This window comes from Salvelinus fontinalis, chromosome 2, assembly GCF_029448725.1.
Source record: "Salvelinus fontinalis isolate EN_2023a chromosome 2, ASM2944872v1, whole genome shotgun sequence".
Taxonomy (NCBI): Eukaryota; Metazoa; Chordata; class Actinopteri; order Salmoniformes; family Salmonidae; genus Salvelinus; species Salvelinus fontinalis.
In genome coordinates this window covers 95,914,688-95,935,825 of record NC_074666.1, presented here as the reverse complement: position 1 = coordinate 95,935,825, position 21,138 = coordinate 95,914,688, and the positions used below count along the sequence as shown (strand labels likewise).

General features: G+C 44.3%; 1 protein-coding gene across 1 annotated transcript in view; it reads right to left on the bottom strand.

Moving 5' to 3' along the window:
- Window positions 1-21,138, bottom strand: part of llgl1 (LLGL scribble cell polarity complex component 1) — a 118,964-nt gene that overhangs the window by 71,115 nt on the left and 26,711 nt on the right. The window contains exons 3-8 of the mRNA XM_055896544.1: window positions 12,549-12,630; window positions 10,767-10,924; window positions 8,866-9,012; window positions 6,791-6,953; window positions 2,095-2,230; window positions 832-886 (exon numbers count right to left, since the gene is read on the bottom strand). Of these exons, the coding sequence (XP_055752519.1) occupies window positions 832-886; window positions 2,095-2,230; window positions 6,791-6,953; window positions 8,866-9,012; window positions 10,767-10,924; window positions 12,549-12,630 (741 nt within the window). The remainder of the gene's footprint in view (window positions 1-831; window positions 887-2,094; window positions 2,231-6,790; window positions 6,954-8,865; window positions 9,013-10,766; window positions 10,925-12,548; window positions 12,631-21,138) is intronic.

Below are 21,138 nucleotides of genomic sequence, written 5' to 3'. Positions count from 1 at the left end.
GAATAGTGATAGTAGATAGTGATAGTAGATAGTGAATAGTGATAGTAGATAGTGATAGTAGATAGTGATAGTGATAGTAGATAGTAGATAGTGAATAGTGATAGTAGATAGCGATAGTAGATAGTGAATAGTAGATAGTGAATAGTGATAGTAGATAGTGATAGTAGATAGTGATAGTAGATAGTGAATAGTGATAGTGAATAGTAGATAGTGAATAGTAGATAGTGAATAGTAGATAGTGATAGTAGATAGTGATAGTAGATAGTGATAGTAGATAGTGAATAGTGATAGTAGATAGCGATAGTAGATAGTGATAGTGAATAGTGATAGTAGATAGCGATAGTAGATACTGATAGTGTTACCAGAACAGTGATAGTAAATATTGATAGTAGATAGTAGATAGCGATAGTAGATAGCGATAGTAGATAGTGAATAGTAGATAGTGATAGTAGATAGTGATAGTAGATAGTGAATAGTGAATAGTAGATAGTGATAGTAGATAGTGAATAGTGAATAGTAGATAGTGGTAGTAGATAGTGGTAGTAGATAGTAGATAGTGAATAGTGATAGTAGATAGTGAATAGTGAATAGTGAATAGTAGATAGTGGTAGTGATAGTAGATAGTGGTAGTGGTAGTGGTAGTCGATAGTAGATAGTGAATAGTGATAGTAGATAGTGAATAGTGAATAGTAGATAGTGGTAGTGATAGTAGTAGTGGTAGTCGATAGTAGATAGTGAATAGTGATAGTAGATAGTGAATAGTAGATAGTGGTAGTGATAGTAGATAGTAGTAGTGGTAGTCGATAGTAGATAGTGGTCCTGACTCCTCACCCTGACTGAGTCGTCCTCCATAAGATCTTGTTGATGGCTTTACAAGGAAACGGACCTGAGACACAATGAGACAAACGACAAGGAGTTAATGAGGTCCCAAGGGAACGGACCTGAGACACAACGAGACAGACGGCAAGGAGTTAATGAGGTCCCAAGGGAACGGATCTGAGACACAACGAGACAGACGACGAGGAGTTAATGAGTTCCCAAGGGAACGGACCTGAGACACAACGAGACAGACGACGAGGAGTTAATGAGGTCCCAAGGGAACGGACCTGAGACACAACGAGACAGACGACGAGGAGTTAATGAGGTCCCAAGGGAACGGACCTGAGACACAACGAGACGACAAGGAGTTAATGAGGTCCCAAGGGAACGGACCTGAGACACAACGAGATGACAAGGAGTTAATGAGGTCCCAAGGGAATGGACCGGAGACACAACGAGACAGACGACAAGGAGTTAATGAGGTCCCAAGGGAACGGACCGGAAACACAACGAGACAGATGACGAGGAGTTAATGAGGTCCCAAGGGAACGGACCTGAGACACAACGAGACAGACGACGAGGAGTTAATGAGTTCCCAAGGGAACGGACCTGAGACACAACGAGACAACAAGGAGTTAATGAGGACCCAAGGGAACGGACCTGAGACACAACGAGACAGACGACAAGGAGTTAATGAGGTCCCAAGGGAACGGACCTGAGACACAACGAGACGACAAGGAGTTAATGAGGTCCCAAGGGAACGGACCTGAGACACAACGAGACAGACTACAAGGAGTTAATGAGGTCCCAAGGGAACGGACCTGAGTGTGTGTGTGTAGGGGTTAGGGTGTGTGTGTAGGGGTTAAGGTGTGTGTGTGTGTGTGTGTGTGTGTGTGTGTGTGTGTGTGTGTGTGTGTGTGTGTGTGTGTGTGTGTGTGTGTGTGTGTAGGGGTTAGGGTGTGTGTGTAGGGGGTTATGGTGTGTGTGTGTGTGTGTGTAGGGGGTTATGGTGTGCGTGTGTGTGTGTAGGGGTTAGGGTGTGTGTGTGTGTGTGTGTGTGTATGTGTGTGTGTGTGTGTGTGTGTAGGGGTTAGGGTGTGTGTGTAGGGGGTTATGGTGTGTGTGTGTGTGTAGGGGTTAGGGTGTGTGTGTGTGTGTGTGTGTAGGGGTTAGGGTGTGTGTGTAGGGGTTAGGGTGTGTGTGTGTCTGTAGGGGTTAGGGTGTGTGTAGGGGTTAGGGGGTGTGTAGGGGTTAGGGGGTGTGTGTGTCTCTCACCGTAGGGGATGGACGAGGACACGGGCTGGTGTGTGTACGTGTTACCACTGGCAACAGCCCACACGCTGTACCCCCCGTCGCTATGGGAACTGATGAAGGAGCTACCGGAACGTTCCCACACCAGGGACTCCAGCTGCTGCAGACAGACACACACACACACATACACACACACACACTATTTAGCCATATTGTAACAGACACACACTGTATTTAGCCATATTGTAACAGACACACACTGTATTTAGCCATATTGTAACAGACACACTGTATTTAGCCATATTGTAACAGACACACTGTATTTAGCCATATTGTAACAGACACACACTGTATTTAGCCATATTGTAACAGACACACACTGTATTTAGCCATATTGTAACAGACACACTGTATTTAGCCATATTGTAACAGACACACTGTATTTAGCCATATTGTAACAGACACACACTGTATTTAGCCATATTGTAACAGACACACTGTATTTAGCCATATTGTAACAGACACACACTGTATTTAGCCATATTGTAACAGACACACACTGTATTTAGCCATATTGTAACAGACACACTGTATTTAACCATATTGTAACAGACACACACTGTATTTAGCCATATTGTAACAGACACACACAGACAGAGCTGTAGAGGTGTAATACGACGACAGACTAGACAGGAAGACAGACAGAGCTGTAGAGAGGTGTAATACGACGACAGACTAGACAGACAGAGCTGTAGAGAGGTGTAATACGACGACAGACTAGACAGGAAGACAGACAGAGCTGTAGAGAGGTGTAATACGACGACAGACGAGACAGGAAGACAGAGCTGTAGAGAGGTGTAATACGACGACAGGCTAGACAGGAAGACAGACAGAGCTGTAGAGAGGTGTAATACGACGACAGGCTAGACAGGAAGACAGACAGAGCTGTAGAGAGGTGTAATACGACGACAGGCTAGACAGGAAGACAGACAGAGCTGTAGAGAGGTGTAATACGACGACAGGCTAGACAGGAAGACAGACAGAGCTGTAGAGAGGTGTAATACGACGACAGACTAGACAGACAGAGCTGTAGAGAGGTGTAATACGACGACAGACTAGACAGGAAGACAGACAGAGCTGTAGAGAGGTGTAATACGACGACAGGCTAGACAGACAGAGCTGTAGAGAGGTGTAATACGACGACAGACTAGACAGGAAGACAGACAGAGCTGTAGAGAGGTGTAATACGACGACAGACTAGACAGGAAGACAGACAGAGCTGTAGAGAGGTGTAATACGACGACAGACTAGACAGGAAGACAGACAGAGCTGTAGAGAGGTGTAATACGACGACAGGCTAGACAGGAAGACAGACAGAGCTGTAGAGAGGTGTAATACGACGACAGACTAGACAGGAAGACAGACAGAACTGTAGAGAGGTGTAATACGACGACAGACTAGACAGACAGAGCTGTAGAGAGGTGTAATACGACGACAGACTAGACAGGAAGACAGACAGAGCTGTAGAGAGGTGTAATACGACGACAGGCTAGACAGACAGAGCTGTAGAGAGGTGTAATACGACGACAGACTAGACAGGAAGACAGACAGAGCTGTAGAGAGGTGTAATACGACGACAGACTAGACAGGAAGACAGACAGAGCTGTAGAGAGGTGTAATACGACGACAGGCTAGACAGGAAGACAGACAGAGCTGTAGAGAGGTGTAATACGACGACAGACTAGACAGGAAGACAGACAGAGCTGTAGAGGTGTAATACGACGACAGACTAGACAGGAAGACAGACAGAACTGTAGAGAGGTGTAATACGACGACAGACTAGACAGGAAGACAGACAGAGCTGTAGAGAGGTGTAATACGACGACAGACTAGACAGGAAGACAGACAGAGCTGTAGAGAGGTGTAATACGACGACAGGCTAGACAGGAAGACAGACAGAGCTGTAGAGAGGTGTAATACGACGAAAGACTAGACAGGAAGACAGAGCTGTAGAGAGGTGTAATACGACGACAGACTAAACAGAAAGACAGAGCTGTAGAGAGGTGTAATACGACGACAGGCTAGACAGGAAGACAGACAGAGCTGTAGAGAGGTGTAATACGACGACAGGCTAGACAGGAAGACAGACAGAGCTGTAGAGAGGTGTAATACGACGAAAGACTAGACAGGAAGACAGAGCTGTAGAGAGGTGTAATACGACGACAGACTAAACAGAAAGACAGAGCTGTAGAGAGGTGTAATACGACGACAGACTAAACAGAAAGACAGAGCTGTAGAGAGGTGTAATACGACGACAGACTAAACAGAAAGACAGACAGAGCTGTAGAGAGGTGTAATACGACGACAGGCTAGACAGGAAGACAGACAGAGCTGTAGAGAGGTGTAATACGACGACAGGCTAGACAGGAAGACAGACAGAGCTGTAGAGAGGTGTAATACGACGACAGGCTAGACAGGAAGACAGACAGAGCTGTAGAGAGGTGTAATACGACGACAGGCTAGACAGGAAGACAGACAGAGCTGTAGAGAGGTGTAATACGACGACAGACTAGACAGACAGAGCTGTAGAGAGGTGTAATACGACGACAGACTAGACAGGAAGACAGACAGAGCTGTAGAGAGGTGTAATACGACGACAGGCTAGACAGACAGAGCTGTAGAGAGGTGTAATACGACGACAGACTAGACAGGAAGACAGACAGAGCTGTAGAGAGGTGTAATACGACGACAGACTAGACAGGAAGACAGACAGAGCTGTAGAGAGGTGTAATACGACGACAGGCTAGACAGGAAGACAGACAGAGCTGTAGAGAGGTGTAATACGACGACAGACTAGACAGGAAGACAGACAGAGCTGTAGAGGTGTAATACGACGACAGACTAGACAGGAAGACAGACAGAACTGTAGAGAGGTGTAATACGACGACAGACTAGACAGGAAGACAGACAGAGCTGTAGAGAGGTGTAATACGACGACAGACTAGACAGGAAGACAGACAGAGCTGTAGAGAGGTGTAATACGACGACAGGCTAGACAGGAAGACAGACAGAGCTGTAGAGAGGTGTAATACGACGAAAGACTAGACAGGAAGACAGAGCTGTAGAGAGGTGTAATACGACGACAGACTAAACAGAAAGACAGAGCTGTAGAGAGGTGTAATACGACGACAGGCTAGACAGGAAGACAGACAGAGCTGTAGAGAGGTGTAATACGACGACAGGCTAGACAGGAAGACAGACAGAGCTGTAGAGAGGTGTAATACGACGAAAGACTAGACAGGAAGACAGAGCTGTAGAGAGGTGTAATACGACGACAGACTAAACAGAAAGACAGAGCTGTAGAGAGGTGTAATACGACGACAGACTAAACAGAAAGACAGAGCTGTAGAGAGGTGTAATACGACGACAGACTAAACAGAAAGACAGAGCTGTAGAGAGGTGTAATACGACGACAGACTAAACAGAAAGACAGAGCTGTAGAGAGGTGTAATACGACGACAGACTAAACAGAAAGACAGAGCTGTAGAGAGGTGTAATACGACGACAGACTAAACAGAAAGACAGAGCTGTAGAGAGGTGTAATACGACGACAGACTAAACAGAAAGACAGAGCTGTAGAGAGGTGTAATACGACGACAGACTAAACAGAAAGACAGAGCTGTAGAGAGGTGTAATACGACGACAGACTAGAAAGACAGAGCTGTAGAGAGGTGTAATACGACGACAGACTAAACAGAAAGACAGAGCTGTAGAGAGGTGTAATACGACGACAGACTAAACAGAAAGACAGAGCTGTAGAGAGGTGTAATACGACGACAGGCTAGACAGAAAGACAGAGCTGTAGAGAGGTGTAATACGACGACAGACTAAACAGAAAGACAGAGCTGTAGAGAGGTGTAATACGACGACAGACTAAACAGAAAGACAGAGCTGTAGAGAGGTGTAATACGACGACAGACTAAACAGAAAGACAGAGCTGTAGAGAGGTGTAATACGACGACAGACTAAACAGAAAGACAGAGCTGTAGAGAGGTGTAATACGACGACAGACTAAACAGAAAGACAGAGCTGTAGAGAGGTGTAATACGACGACAGACTAAACAGAAAGACAGAGCTGTAGAGAGGTGTAATACGACGACAGACTAAACAGAAAGACAGAGCTGTAGAGAGGTGTAATACGACGACAGACTAAACAGAAAGACAGAGCTGTAGAGAGGTGTAATACGACGACAGACTAAACAGAAAGACAGAGCTGTAGAGAGGTGTAATACGACGACAGGCTAGACAGGAAGACAGAGCTGTAGAGAGGTGTAATACGACGACAGACTAAACAGGAAGACAGAGCTGTAGAGAGGTGTAATACGACGACAGACTAAACAGGAAGACAGAGCTGTAGAGAGGTGTAATACGACGACAGACTAAACAGGAAGACAGAGCTGTAGAGAGGTGTAATACGACGACAGGCTAAACAGGAAGACAGAGCTGTAGAGAGGTGTAATACGACGACAGACTAGACAGGAAGACAGAGCTGTAGAGAGGTGTAATACGACGACAGACTAAACAGGAAGACAGAGCTGTAGAGAGGTGTAATACGACGACAGACTAAACAGAAAGACAGAGCTGTAGAGAGGTGTAATACGACGACAGACTAAACAGGAAGACAGAGCTGTAGTTATATTTTTGTCCAGTTTATATTTACCTGTTTTCCCAGGAACATGTGTTCTGCGTTGCGGGTGCTGAGATCCCATAGGACGACCAGGCCTCTGCTGTAGCCAATCAGAATCTTCCCTGGCTGCTGGGGGTGTTCCTGTAACGACTCCACCGGTCCCAGAGACTTCCCACACCTGTAGTCCTCAGGTACGCTGAAAAACACCATTACCCATCAGCCACCTGTAGTCCTCAGGTACGCTGAAAAACACCATTACCCATCAGTCACCTGTAGTCCTCAGGTACGCTGAAAAACACCAATACCCACCAGCCACCTGTAGTCCTCAGGTACGCTGAAAAACACGAATACCCACCAGCCACCTGTAGTCCTCAGGTACGCTGAAAAACACCATTACCCACCAGCCACCTGTAGTACTAAGGTACGCTGAAAAACACCATTACCCACCAGCCACCTGTAGTCCTGAGGTACGCTGAAAAACACCATTACCCATCAGCCACCTGTAGTCCTCAGGTACGCTGAAAAACACCATTACCCATCAGTCACCTGTAGTCCTCAGGTACGCTGAAAAACACCAATACCCACCAGCCACCTGTAGTCCTCAGGTACGCTGAAAAACACGAATACCCACCAGCCACCTGTAGTCCTCAGGTACGCTGAAAAACACCATTACCCACCAGCCACCTGTAGTACTAAGGTACGCTGAAAAACACCATTACCCACCAGCCACCTGTAGTCCTGAGGTACGCTGAAAAACACCATTACCCATCAGCCACCTGTAGTCCTGAGGTACACTGAGGAGAGAAGTGTTTCAGATGAGGCAGAACCAAGACTGATAGGATCTCACCCCCCCAGAGTGGGATTGGACCCCCCTCCACACAGTGACTGAGGAGAGAAGTGTAGTGTTTCAGATGAGACAGAACCAAGACTGATAGGATCTCACCCCCCCCAGAGTGGGATTGGACCCCCCCTCCACACAGTGACTGATAGGATCTCACCCCCCCAGAGTGGGATTGGACCCCCCTCCACACAGTGACTGATAGGATCTCACCCCCCCAGAGTGGGATTGGACCCCCCCTCCACACAGTGACTGATAGGATCTCACCCCCCCAGAGTGGGATTGGACCCCGCCTCCACACAGTGACTGATAGGATCTCACCCCCCCAGAGTGGGATTGGACCCCCCTCCACACAGTGACTGAGGAGAGAAGTGTAGTGTTTCAGATGAGGCAGAACCAAGACTGATAGGATCTCACCCCCCCAGAGTGGGATTGGACCCCCCCTCTACACAGTGACTGATAGGATCTCACCCCCCCAGAGTGGGATTGGACCCCCCTCCACACAGTGACTGAGGAGAGAAGTGTAGTGTTTCAGATGAGGCAGAACCAAGACTGATAGGATCTCACCCCCCCAGAGTGGGATTGGACCCCCCCTCCACACAGTGACTGATAGGATCTCACCCCCCCCAGAGTGGGATTGGACCCCCCTCCACACAGTGACTGATAGGATCTCACCCCCCCCAGAGTGGGATTGGACCCCCCCTCCACACAGTGACTGATAGGATCTCACCCCCCCAGAGTGGGATTGGACCCCCCCTCCACACAGTGACTGAGGAGGGCAGTCCAGCAGAAAGGATGGTCGCCAGAACCACCGAACCACAAACATTACCCACAAAGCATTTCATTGTGTCTCTCCATCTCCCCGTCTCTCACCCTCCACCCCCATCTCTCCCTGTCCCATCCCTCACCCTCTCAACCTCCACCCCCCTCTCTGTGATGTGACGTTGAGCGCTTGTTAGCACCGAGTCAAGGCTCTTCCCCCTAACAACCATGACAACAGGAGCCCCCCCCCCTAACGACCATGACAACAGGAGGCCCTTCCCCCTAACGACCATGACAACAGGAGGCCCTTCCCCCTAACGACCATGACAACAGGAGCAGTGGGAAGTGTACACACAACATAGATACACACCTGTGACACATCTCCTCTCAGCTGAGCAGGATGGAACCTGGAGAACCCAACCCATTCTAGAACCCAACCCATTCTAGAACCCAACCCATTCTAGAACCACACTACCTCCTCCCACTGGCTGAAGCAGCGGTCACTTACCTCTGCATCACCTGGTCCAGCAGGAGTGATTGGTTGTCCCTCAACGAGAGGCGTGGCAGATCCAGGAAGTGTATGCCCCCTCCCTCGGTGCCGACACACAGCAGGTCACATGACCTCAGCAACAGCAGAACCGTCACACGGCTCGCACTGGAGACATCACACACATTATAACACATTATAACACCCACACTATAACACATTATAACACCCACACATTATAACACATTATAACACCCACACATTATAACACCCACACTATAACACATTATAACACCCACACTATAACACATTATAACACCCACACATTATAACACCCACACTATAACACATTATAACACACACACATTATAACATCACACACATTATAACACATTATAACATCACACACATTATAACACATTATAACATCACACACATTATAACACATTATAACACCCACACTATAACACATTATAACACCCACACATTATAACACCCACACTATAACACATTATAACACCCACACTATAACACATTATAACACCCACACATTATAACACCCACACTATAACACATTATAACACACAACACCCACACATTATAACACATTATAACACCAACACATTATAACACATTATAACACATTATAACACCCACACATTATAACACATTATAACACACACACACACATTATAACACCCACACTATAACACATTATAACACCCACACTATAACACATTATAACACACACACACATTATAACACCCACACATTATAACACATTATAACACACACACACATTATAACACATTATAACACCCACACATTATAACACATTATAACACACACACACATTATAACACCCACACATTATAACACATTATAACACACACACACATTATAACACCCACACATTATAACACATTATAACACCCACACATTATAACACATTATAACACACACACACATTATAACACCCACACATTATAACACATTATAACACACACACACATTATAACACACACACATTATAACACATTATAACACCCACACATTATAACACATTATAACACCCACACACTATAACACCCACACTATAACACCCACACACTATAACACCCACACATTATAACACCCACACACTATAACACCCACACATAACACATTATAACACCCACACATTATAACACATTATAACACCCACACATTATAACACCCACACACTATAACACCCACACATTATAACACATTATAACACCCACACATTATAACACATTATAACACCCACACACTATAACACCCACACATTATAACACACTATAACACCCACACATTATAACACCCACACACTATAACACCCACACATTATAATACATTATAACACCCACACATTATAACACATTATAACACCCACACACTATAACACCCACACATTATAACACACTATAACACCCACACATTATAACACCCACACACTATAACACCCACACATTATAACACATTATAACACCCACACATTATAACACATTATAACACCCACACACTATAACACCCACACATTATAACACACTATAACACCCACACATTATAACACCCACACACTATAACACCCACACATTATAATACATTATAACACCCACACATTATAACACATTATAACACCCACACACTATAACACCCACACATTATAACACACTATAACACCCACACATTATAACACATTATAACACCCACACACATTATAACACATTATAACACCCACATTATAACACCCACATTCATGTATGTCTCTGTGTATGTCTGTGTTCCAAGTATCTCACTGTGTGTGTGTGTGTGTGTGTGTGTTGTGTTGTGTGTGTGGTGTGTGTGGTGTGTGTGGTGTGTGTGGTGTGTGTGTGTGTGTGTGTGTGTGTGTGTGAGACCTGAAGCTCTCTAGTCCAGGTCGTCCCAGGAGACTGTAGTTGCGTTTTTCTTCCAGGTAGACCACGCCCTCTCTCTTAGCCTCTCCCCTGTCCCGGGAAGCTCCGCCCAGCTCCCACAGGTGCAACGTGTTGTCATCAAGCAGCGACAACAGACGGCCCTATCACGGAGCACAACACCAGGATGACGTCACAGACCAGGAAGAGGGAGTGAATGGTGAATTTGGCTACAAAATATCTGACCTCATGAGGGGCTGCAGTGGCTTGTGGGTCTGCATATCCACATCCTGCCCCACAACCCCCCCCTCCAACCCTACATGCAGTCAACTGACTTGTGCAGTTAAACTATTTAAATCTTAACAGTCCCTCCAGGATTCCACGATTCTGCCATCGCACATATTTATTTATGGGGATCCATAATAAACCCCAGGAAGAGTAGCTGCTGCCTTGGCAGGAACTAATGGGGCTCCATAATAAACCCCAGGAAGAGTAGCTGCTGCCTTGGCAGGAACTAATGGGGATCCATAATAAACCCCAGGAAGAGTAGCTGCTGCCTTGGCAGGAACTAAATGGGGATCCATAATAAACCCCAGGAAGAGTAGCTGCTGCCTTGGCGGGAACTAATGGGGATCCATAATAAACCCCAGGAAGAGTAGCTGTTGCCTTGGCAGGAACTAATGGGGATCCATAATAAACCCCAGGAAGAGTAGCTGCTGCCTTGGCAGGAACTAATGGGGATCCATAATAAACCCCAGGAAGAGTAGCTGCTGCCTTGGCAGGAACTAATGGGGATCCATAATAAACCCCAGGAAGAGTAGCTGCTGCCGTGGCAGGAACTAATGGGGATCCATAATAAACCCCAGGAAGAGTAGCTGCTGCCTTAGCAGGAACTAATGGGGATCCATTATAAACCCCAGGAAGAGTAGCTGCTGCCATGGCAGGAACTAATGGGGATCCATAATAAACCCCAGGAAGAGTAGCTGCTGCCTTGGCAGGAACTAATGGGGATCCATAATAAACCCCAGGAAGAGTAGCTGCTGCCTTGGCAGGAACTAATGGGGATCCATAATAAACCCCAGGAAGAGTAGCTGCTGCCGTGGCAGGAACTAATGGGGATCCATAATAAACCCCAGGAAGAGTAGCTGCTGCCTTGGCGGGAACTAATGGAGATCCATAATAAACCCCAGGAAGAGTAGCTGCTGCCTTGGCGGGAACTAATGGGGATCCATAATAAACCCCAGGAGGAGTAGCTGCTGCCGTGGCAGGAACTAATGGGGATCCTTATTAAATACAAATCTAAGATCTGGTTGGTCCCCTCCTACCTCGAGGGAAAAACATTTTACTGGCCCCCGTCCTGGAGGCGGAGAGAACCTTTTGTGACCTTACAGTCTCACCCGTCCTACAGGAAGTGACCTTACAGTCTTACCCGTCCTACAGGAAGTGACCTAACAGTCTTACCCGTCCTTGGAGGAAGTGACCTAACAGTCTTACCCGTCCTTGGAGGAAGTGACCTAACAGTCTTACCCGTCCTACAGGAAGTGACCTAACAGTCTTACCTATCCTTGGAGGAAGTGACCTAACAGTCTTACCCGTCCTACAGGAAGTGACCTTACAGTCTTACCCGTCCTTGGAGGAAGTGACCTAACAGTCTTACCTATCCTTGGAGGAAGTGACCTAACAGTCTTACCTATCCTTGGAGGAAGTGACCTAACAGTCTTACCTATCCTTGGAGGAAGTGACCTAACAGTCTCACCCGTCCTACAGGAAGTGACCTAACAGTCTTACCTGTCCTTGGAGGAAGTGTATCTGCGCTACGGCTGCAGTGTCTCTGTGTAGACCTGTAAACTCCACCCCTGGAGAGCCATAACTAACACAGCATGGTCAAGGAATACAACACAGCTATACACACAGCATGGTCAAGGAATACAACACAGCTATATACACACAGCAGAGTCAAGGAATACAACACAGCTATATACACACAGCAGAGTCAAGGAATACAACACAGCTATATACACACAGCATAGTCAAGGAATACAACACAGCTATACACACAGCATAGTCAAGGAATACAACACAGCTATACACACAGCATAGTCAAGGAATACAACACAGCTATACACACAGCTATATACACACAGCATAGTCAAGGAATACAACACACAGCTATATACACACAGCATAGTCAAGGAATACAACACACAGCTATATACACACAGCAGAGTCAAGGAATACAACACACAGCTATATACACACAGCTTTATACACACAGCATAGTCAAGGAATACAACACACAGCTATATACACACAGCATAGTCAAGGAATACAACACACAGCTATATACACACAGCATAGTCAAGGAATACAACACACAGCTATACACACACAGCATAGTCAAGGAATACAACACACAGCTATATACACACAGCTATATACACACAGCATAGTCAAGGAATACAACACACAGCTATATACAAACAGCATAGTCAAGGAATACAACACACAGCTATATACACACAGCATAGTCAAGGAATACAACACACAGCTATATACACACAGCATAGTCAAGGAATACAACACACAGCTATATACACACAGCATAGTCAAGGAATACAACACACAGCTATATACACACAGCTATATACACACAGCATAGTCAAGGAATACAACACACAGCTATATACACACAGCATAGTCAAGGAATACAACACACAGCTATATACACACAGCATAGTCAAGGAATACAACACACAGCTATATACACACAGCTATATACACACAGCATAGTCAAGGAATACAACACAGCTATATACACACAGCATAGTCAAGGAATACAACACACAGCTATATACACACAGCTATATACACACAGCATAGTCAAGGAATACAACACACAGCTATATACACACAGCATAGTCAAGGAATACAACACACAGCTATATACACACAGCTATATACACACAGCATAGTCAAGGAATACAACACACAGCTATATACACACAGCTATATACACACAGCATAGTCAAGGAATACAACACACATCTATATACACACAGCATAGTCAAGGAATACAACACACAGCTATATACACACAGCTATATACACACAGCATAGTCAAGGAATACAACACACAGCTATATACACACAGCATAGTCAAGGAATACAACACACAGCTATATACACACAGCTATATACACACAGCTATATACACACAGCATAGTCAAGGAATACAACACACAGCTATATACACACAGCATAGTCAAGGAATACAACACACAGCTATACACACACAGCTATATACACACAGCATAGTCAAGGAATACAACACACAGCTATAAACACACAGCATAGTCAAGGAATACAACACACAGCTATATACACACAGCTATATACACACAGCATAGTCAAGGAATACAACACACAGCTATACACACAGCATAGTCAAGGAATACAACACACAGCTATATACACACAGCATAGTCAAGGAATACAACACACAGCTATACACACAGCAGAGTCAAGGAATACAACACACAGCTATACACACAGCATAGTCAAGGAATACAACACACAGCTATATACACACAGCATAGTCAAGGAATACAACACACATCTATACACACAGCATAGTCAAGGAATACAACACACAGCTATATACACACAGCATAGTCAAGGAATACAACACACAGCTGTACACACACAGCATAGTCAAGGAATACAACACACAGCTATATACACACAGCAGAGTCAAGGAATACAACACACAGCTATACACACACAGCATAGTCAAGGAATACAACACACAGCTATACACACACAGCATAGTCAAGGAATACAACACACAGCTATATACACACAGCATAGTCAAGGAATACAACACACAGCTATATACACACAGCATAGTCAAGGAATACAACACACAGCTATATACACACAGCATAGTCAAGGAATACAACACACAGCTATACACACACAGCAGAGTCAAGGAATACAACACACAGCTATATACACACAGCATAGTCAAGGAATAAAACACACAGCTATATACACACAGCATAGTCAAGGAATACAACACACAGCTATATACACACAGCATAGTCAAGGAATACAACACACAGCTATATACACACAGCTATATACACACAGCATAGTCAAGGAATACAACACACAGCTATATACACACAGCATAGTCAAGGAATACAACACACAGCTATATACACACAGCATAGTCAAGGAATACAACACACAGCTATATACACACAGCATAGTCAAGGAATACAACACACAGCTATATACACACAGCATAGTCAAGGAATACAACACACAGCTATATACACACAGCATAGTCAAGGAATACAACACACAGCTATATACACACAGCATAGTCAAGGGATACAACACACAGCTATATACACACAGCTATATACACACAGCATAGTCAAGGAATACAACACACAGCTATATACACACAGCATAGTCAAGGAATACAACACACAGCTATACACACACAGCATAGTCAAGGAATACAACACACAGCTATACACACACAGCATAGTCAAGGAATACAACACACAGCTATATACACACAGCAGAGTCAAGGAATACAACACACAGCTATACACACACAGCATAGTAAAGGAATACAACACACAGCTATACACACACAGCATAGTCAAGGAATACAACACACAGCTATATACACACAGCATAGTCAAGGAATACAACACACAGCTATATACTCACAGCATAGTCAAGGAATACAACACACAGCTATATACACACAGCATAGTCAAGGAATACAACACACAGCTATACACACACAGCAGAGTCAAGGAATACAACACACAGCTATATACACACAGCATAGTCAAGGAATAAAACACATAGCTATATACACACAGCATAGTCAAGGAATACAACACACAGCTATATACACACAGCATAGTCAAGGAATACAACACACAGCTATATACACACAGCTATATACACACAGCATAGTCAAGGAATACAACACACAGCTATATACACACAGCATAGTCAAGGAATACAACACACAGCTATATACACACAGCATAGTCAAGGAATACAACACACAGCTATATACACACAGCATAGTCAAGGAATACAACACACAGCTATATACACACAGCATAGTCAAGGAATACAACACACAGCTATATACACACAGCATAGTCAAGGAATACAACACACAGCTATATACACACAGCATAGTCAGGGGATACAACACACAGCTATATACACACAGCTATATACACACAGCATAGTCAAGGAATACAACACACAGCTATATACACACAGCATAGTCAAGGAATACAACACACAGCTATATACACACAGCAGAGTCAAGGAATACAACACACAGCTATATACACACAGCATAGTCAAGGAATACAACACACAGCTATATACACACAGCATAGTCAAGGAATACAACACACAGCTATATACACACAGCATAGTCAAGGAATACAACACACAGCTATACACACACAGCATAGTCAAGGAATACAACACACAGCTATACACACAGCTATATACACACAGCATAGTCAAGGAATACAACACACAGCTATACACACACAGTATAGTCAAGGAATACAACACACAGCTATACACACACAGCATAGTCAAGGAATACAACACACAGCTATATACACACAGCATAGTCAAGGAATACAACACACAGCTATATACACACAGCATAGTCAAGGAATACAACACACAGCTATATACACACAGCATAGTCAAGGGATACAACACACAGCTATATACACACAGCTATATACACACAGCATAGTCAAGGAATACAACACACAGCTATATACACACAGCATAGTCAAGGAATACAACACACAGCTATATACACACAGCAGAGTCAAGGAATACAACACACAGCTATATACACACAGCATAGTCAAGGAATACAACACACAGCTATATACACACAGCATAGTCAAGGAATACAACACACAGCTATATACACACAGCATAGTCAAGGAATACAACACACAGCTATACACACACAGCATAGTCAAGGAATACAACACACAGCTATACACACAGCTATATACACACAGCATAGTCAAGGAATACAACACACAGCTATACACACACAGTATAGTCAAGGAATACAACACACAGCTATACACACACAGCATAGTCAAGGAATACAACACACAGCTATACACACACAGCATAGTCAAGGAATACAACACACAGCTATACACACACAGCATAGTCAAGGAATACAACACACAGCTATACACACAGCTATATACACACAGCATAGTCAAGGAATACAACACACAGCTATACACACACAGTATAGTCAAGGAATACAACACACAGCTATACACACACAGCATAGTCAAGGAATACAACACACAGCTATACACACACAGCATAGTCAAGGAATACAACACACAGCTATACACACACAGCATAGTCAAGGAATACAACACACAGCTATATACACACAGCATAGTCAAGGAATACAACACACAGCTATAAACACACAGCATAGTCAAGGAATACAACACACAGCTATACACACAGCATAGTCAAGGAATACAACACACAGCTATACACACACAGCATAGTCAAGGAATACAACACACAGCTATATACACACAGCATAGTCAAGGAATACAACACACAGCTATATACACACAGCATAGTCAAGGAATACAACACACAGCTATATACACACAGCATAGTCAAGGAATACAACACACAGCTATATACACACAGCAGAGTCAAGGAATACAACACACAGCTATAAACACACAGCATAGTCAAGGGATACAACACACAGCTATATACACACAGCTATATACACACAGCATAGTCAAGGAATACAACACACAGCTATACACACACAGCATAGTCAAGGAATACAACACACAGCTATACACACAGCTATATACACACAGCATAGTCAAGGAATACAACACACAGCTATACACACACAGTATAGTCAAGGAATACAACACACAGCTATACACACACAGCATAGTCAAGGAATACAACACACAGCTATACACACACAGCATAGTCAAGGAATACAACACACAGCTATACACACACAGCATAGTCAAGGAATACAACACACAGCTATACACACAGCTATATACACACAGCATAGTCAAGGAATACAACACACAGCTATACACACACAGTATAGTCAAGGAATACAACACACAGCTATACACACACAGCATAGTCAAGGAATACAACACACAGCTATACACACACAGCATAGTCAAGGAATCCAACACACAGCTATACACACACAGCATAGTCAAGGAATACAACACACAGCTATATACACACAGCATAGTCAAGGAATACAACACACAGCTATAAACACACAGCATAGTCAAGGAATACAACACACAGCTATACACACAGCATAGTCAAGGAATACAACACACAGCTATACACACACAGCATAGTCAAGGAATACAACACACAGCTATATACACACAGCATAGTCAAGGAATACAACACACAGCTATATACACACAGCATAGTCAAGGAATACAACACACAGCTATATACACACAGCATAGTCAAGGAATACAACACACAGCTATATACACACAGCAGAGTCAAGGAATACAACACACAGCTATAAACACACAGCATAGTCAAGGAATACAACACACAGCTATATACACACAGCTATATACAGTGGGGAGAACAAGTATTTGATACACTGCCGATTTTGCAGGTTTTCCTACTTACAAAGCATGTAGAGGTCTGTAATTTTTATCATAGGTACACTTCAACTGTGAGAGACGGAATCTAAAACAAAAATCCAGAAAATCACATTGTATGATTTTTAAGTAATTAATTTGCATTTTATTGCATGACATAAGTATTTGATCACCTACCAACCAGTAAGAATTCCGGCTCTCACAGACCTGTTAGTTTTTCTTTAAGAAGCCCTCCTGTTCTCCACTCATTACCTGTATTAACTGCACCTGTTTGAACTCGTTACCTGTATAAAAGACACCTGTCCACACACTCAATCAAACAGATTCCAACCTCTCCACAATGGCCAAGACCAGAGAGCTGTGTAAGGACATCAGGGATAAAATTGTAGACCTGCACAAGGCTGGGATGGGCTACAGGACAATAGGCAAGCAGCTTGGTGAGAAGGAAACAACTGTTGGCGCAATTATTAGAAAATGGAAGAAGTTCAAGATGACGGTCAATCACCCTCGGTCTGGGGCTCCATGCAAGATTTCACCTCGTGGGGCATCAATGATCATGAGGAAGGTGAGGGATCAGCCCAGAACTACACGGCAGGACCTGGTCAATGACCTGAAGAGAGCTGGGACCACAGTCTCAAAGAAAACCATTAGTAACACACTACGCCGTCATGGATTAAAATCCTGCAGCGCACGCAAGGTCCCCCTGCTCAAGCCAGCGCATGTCCAGGCCCGTCTGAAGTTTGCCAATGACCATCTGGATGATCCAGAGGAGGAATGGGAGAAGGTCATGTGGTCTGATGAGACAAAAATAGAGCTTTTTGCTCTAAACTCCACTCGCCGTGTTTGGAGGAATAGAAGGATGAGTACAACCCCAAGAACACCATCCCAACCGTGAAGCATGGAGGTGGAAACATCATTCTTTGGGGATGCTTTTCTGCAAAGGGGACAGGACGACTGCACCGTATTGAAGGGAGGATGGATGGGGCCATGTATCGCGAGATCTTGACCAACAACCTCCTTCCCTCAGTAAGAGCATTGAAGATGGGTCGTGGCTGGGTCTTCCAGCATGACAACGACCCGAAACACACAGCCAGGGCAACTAAGGAGTGGCTCCGTAAGAAGCATCTCAAGGTCCTGGAGTGGCCTAGCCAGTCTCCAGACCTGAACCCAATAGAAAATCATTGGAGGGGGCCGAAAGTCCGTATTGCCCAGCGACAGCCCCGAAACCTGAAGGATCTGGAGAAGATCTGTAGGGAGGAGTGGGCCAAAATCCCTGCTGCAGTGTGTGCAAACCTAGTCAAGAACTACAGGAAACGTATGATCTCTGTAATTGCAAACAAAGGTTTCTGTACCAAATATTAAGTTCTGCTTTTCTGATGTATCAAATACTTATGTCATGCAATAAAATGCAAATTAATTACTTAAAAATCATACAATGTGATTTTCTGGATTTTTGTTTTAGATTCCGTCTCTCATAGTTGAAGTGTACCTATGATAAAAATTACAGACCTCTACATGCTTTGTAAGTAGGAAAACCTGCAAAATCGGCAGTGTATCAAATACTTGTTCTCCCCACTGTACACACAGCATAGTCAAGGGATACAACACACAGCTATACACACACAGCTATATACACACAGCATAGTCAAGGAATACAACACACAGCTATATACACACAGCATAGTCAAGGAATACAACACACAGCTATATACACACAGCATAGTCAAGGAATACAACACACAGCTACAGTGGGGAGAACAAGTATTTGATACACTGCCGATTTTGCAGGTTTTCCTACTTACAAAGCATGTAGAGGTCTGTCATTTTTATCATAGGTACACTTCAACTGTGAGAGACGGAATCTAAAACAAAAATCCAGAAAATCACATTGTATGATTTTTAAGTAATTCATTTGCATTTTATTGCATGACATAAGTATTTGATCACCTACCAACCAGTAAGAATTCCGGCTCTCACAGACCTGTTAGTTTTTCTCTAAGAAGCCCTCCTGTTCTCCACTCATTACCTGTATTAACTGCACCTGTTTGAACTCGTTACCTGTATAAAAGACACCTGTCCACACACTCAATCAAACAGACTCCAACCTCTCCACAATGGCCAAGACCAGAGAGCTGTGTAAGGACATCAGGGATAAATTGTAGACCTGTACAAGGCTGGGATGGGCTACAGGACAATAGCCAAGCAGCTTGGTGAGAAGGCAACAACTGTTGGCACAATTATTAGAAAATGGAAGAAGTTCAAGATGACGGTCAATCACCCTCGGTCTGGGGCTCCATGCAAGATCTCACCTCGTGGGGCATCAATGATCATGAGGAATGTGAGGGATCAGCCCAGAACTACACGGCAGGACCTGGTCAATGACCTGAAGAGAGCTGGGACCACAGTCTCAAAGAAAACCATTAGTAACACACTACGCCGTCATGGATTAAAATCCTGCAGCGCACGCAAGGTCCCCCTGCTCAAGCCAGCGCATGTCCAGGCCCGTCTGAAGTTTGCCAATGACCATCTGGATGATCCAGAGGAGGAATGGGAGAAGGTCATGTGGTCTGATGAGACAAAAATAGAGCTTTTTGCTCTAAACTCCACTCGCCGTGTTTGGAGGAATAGAAGGATGA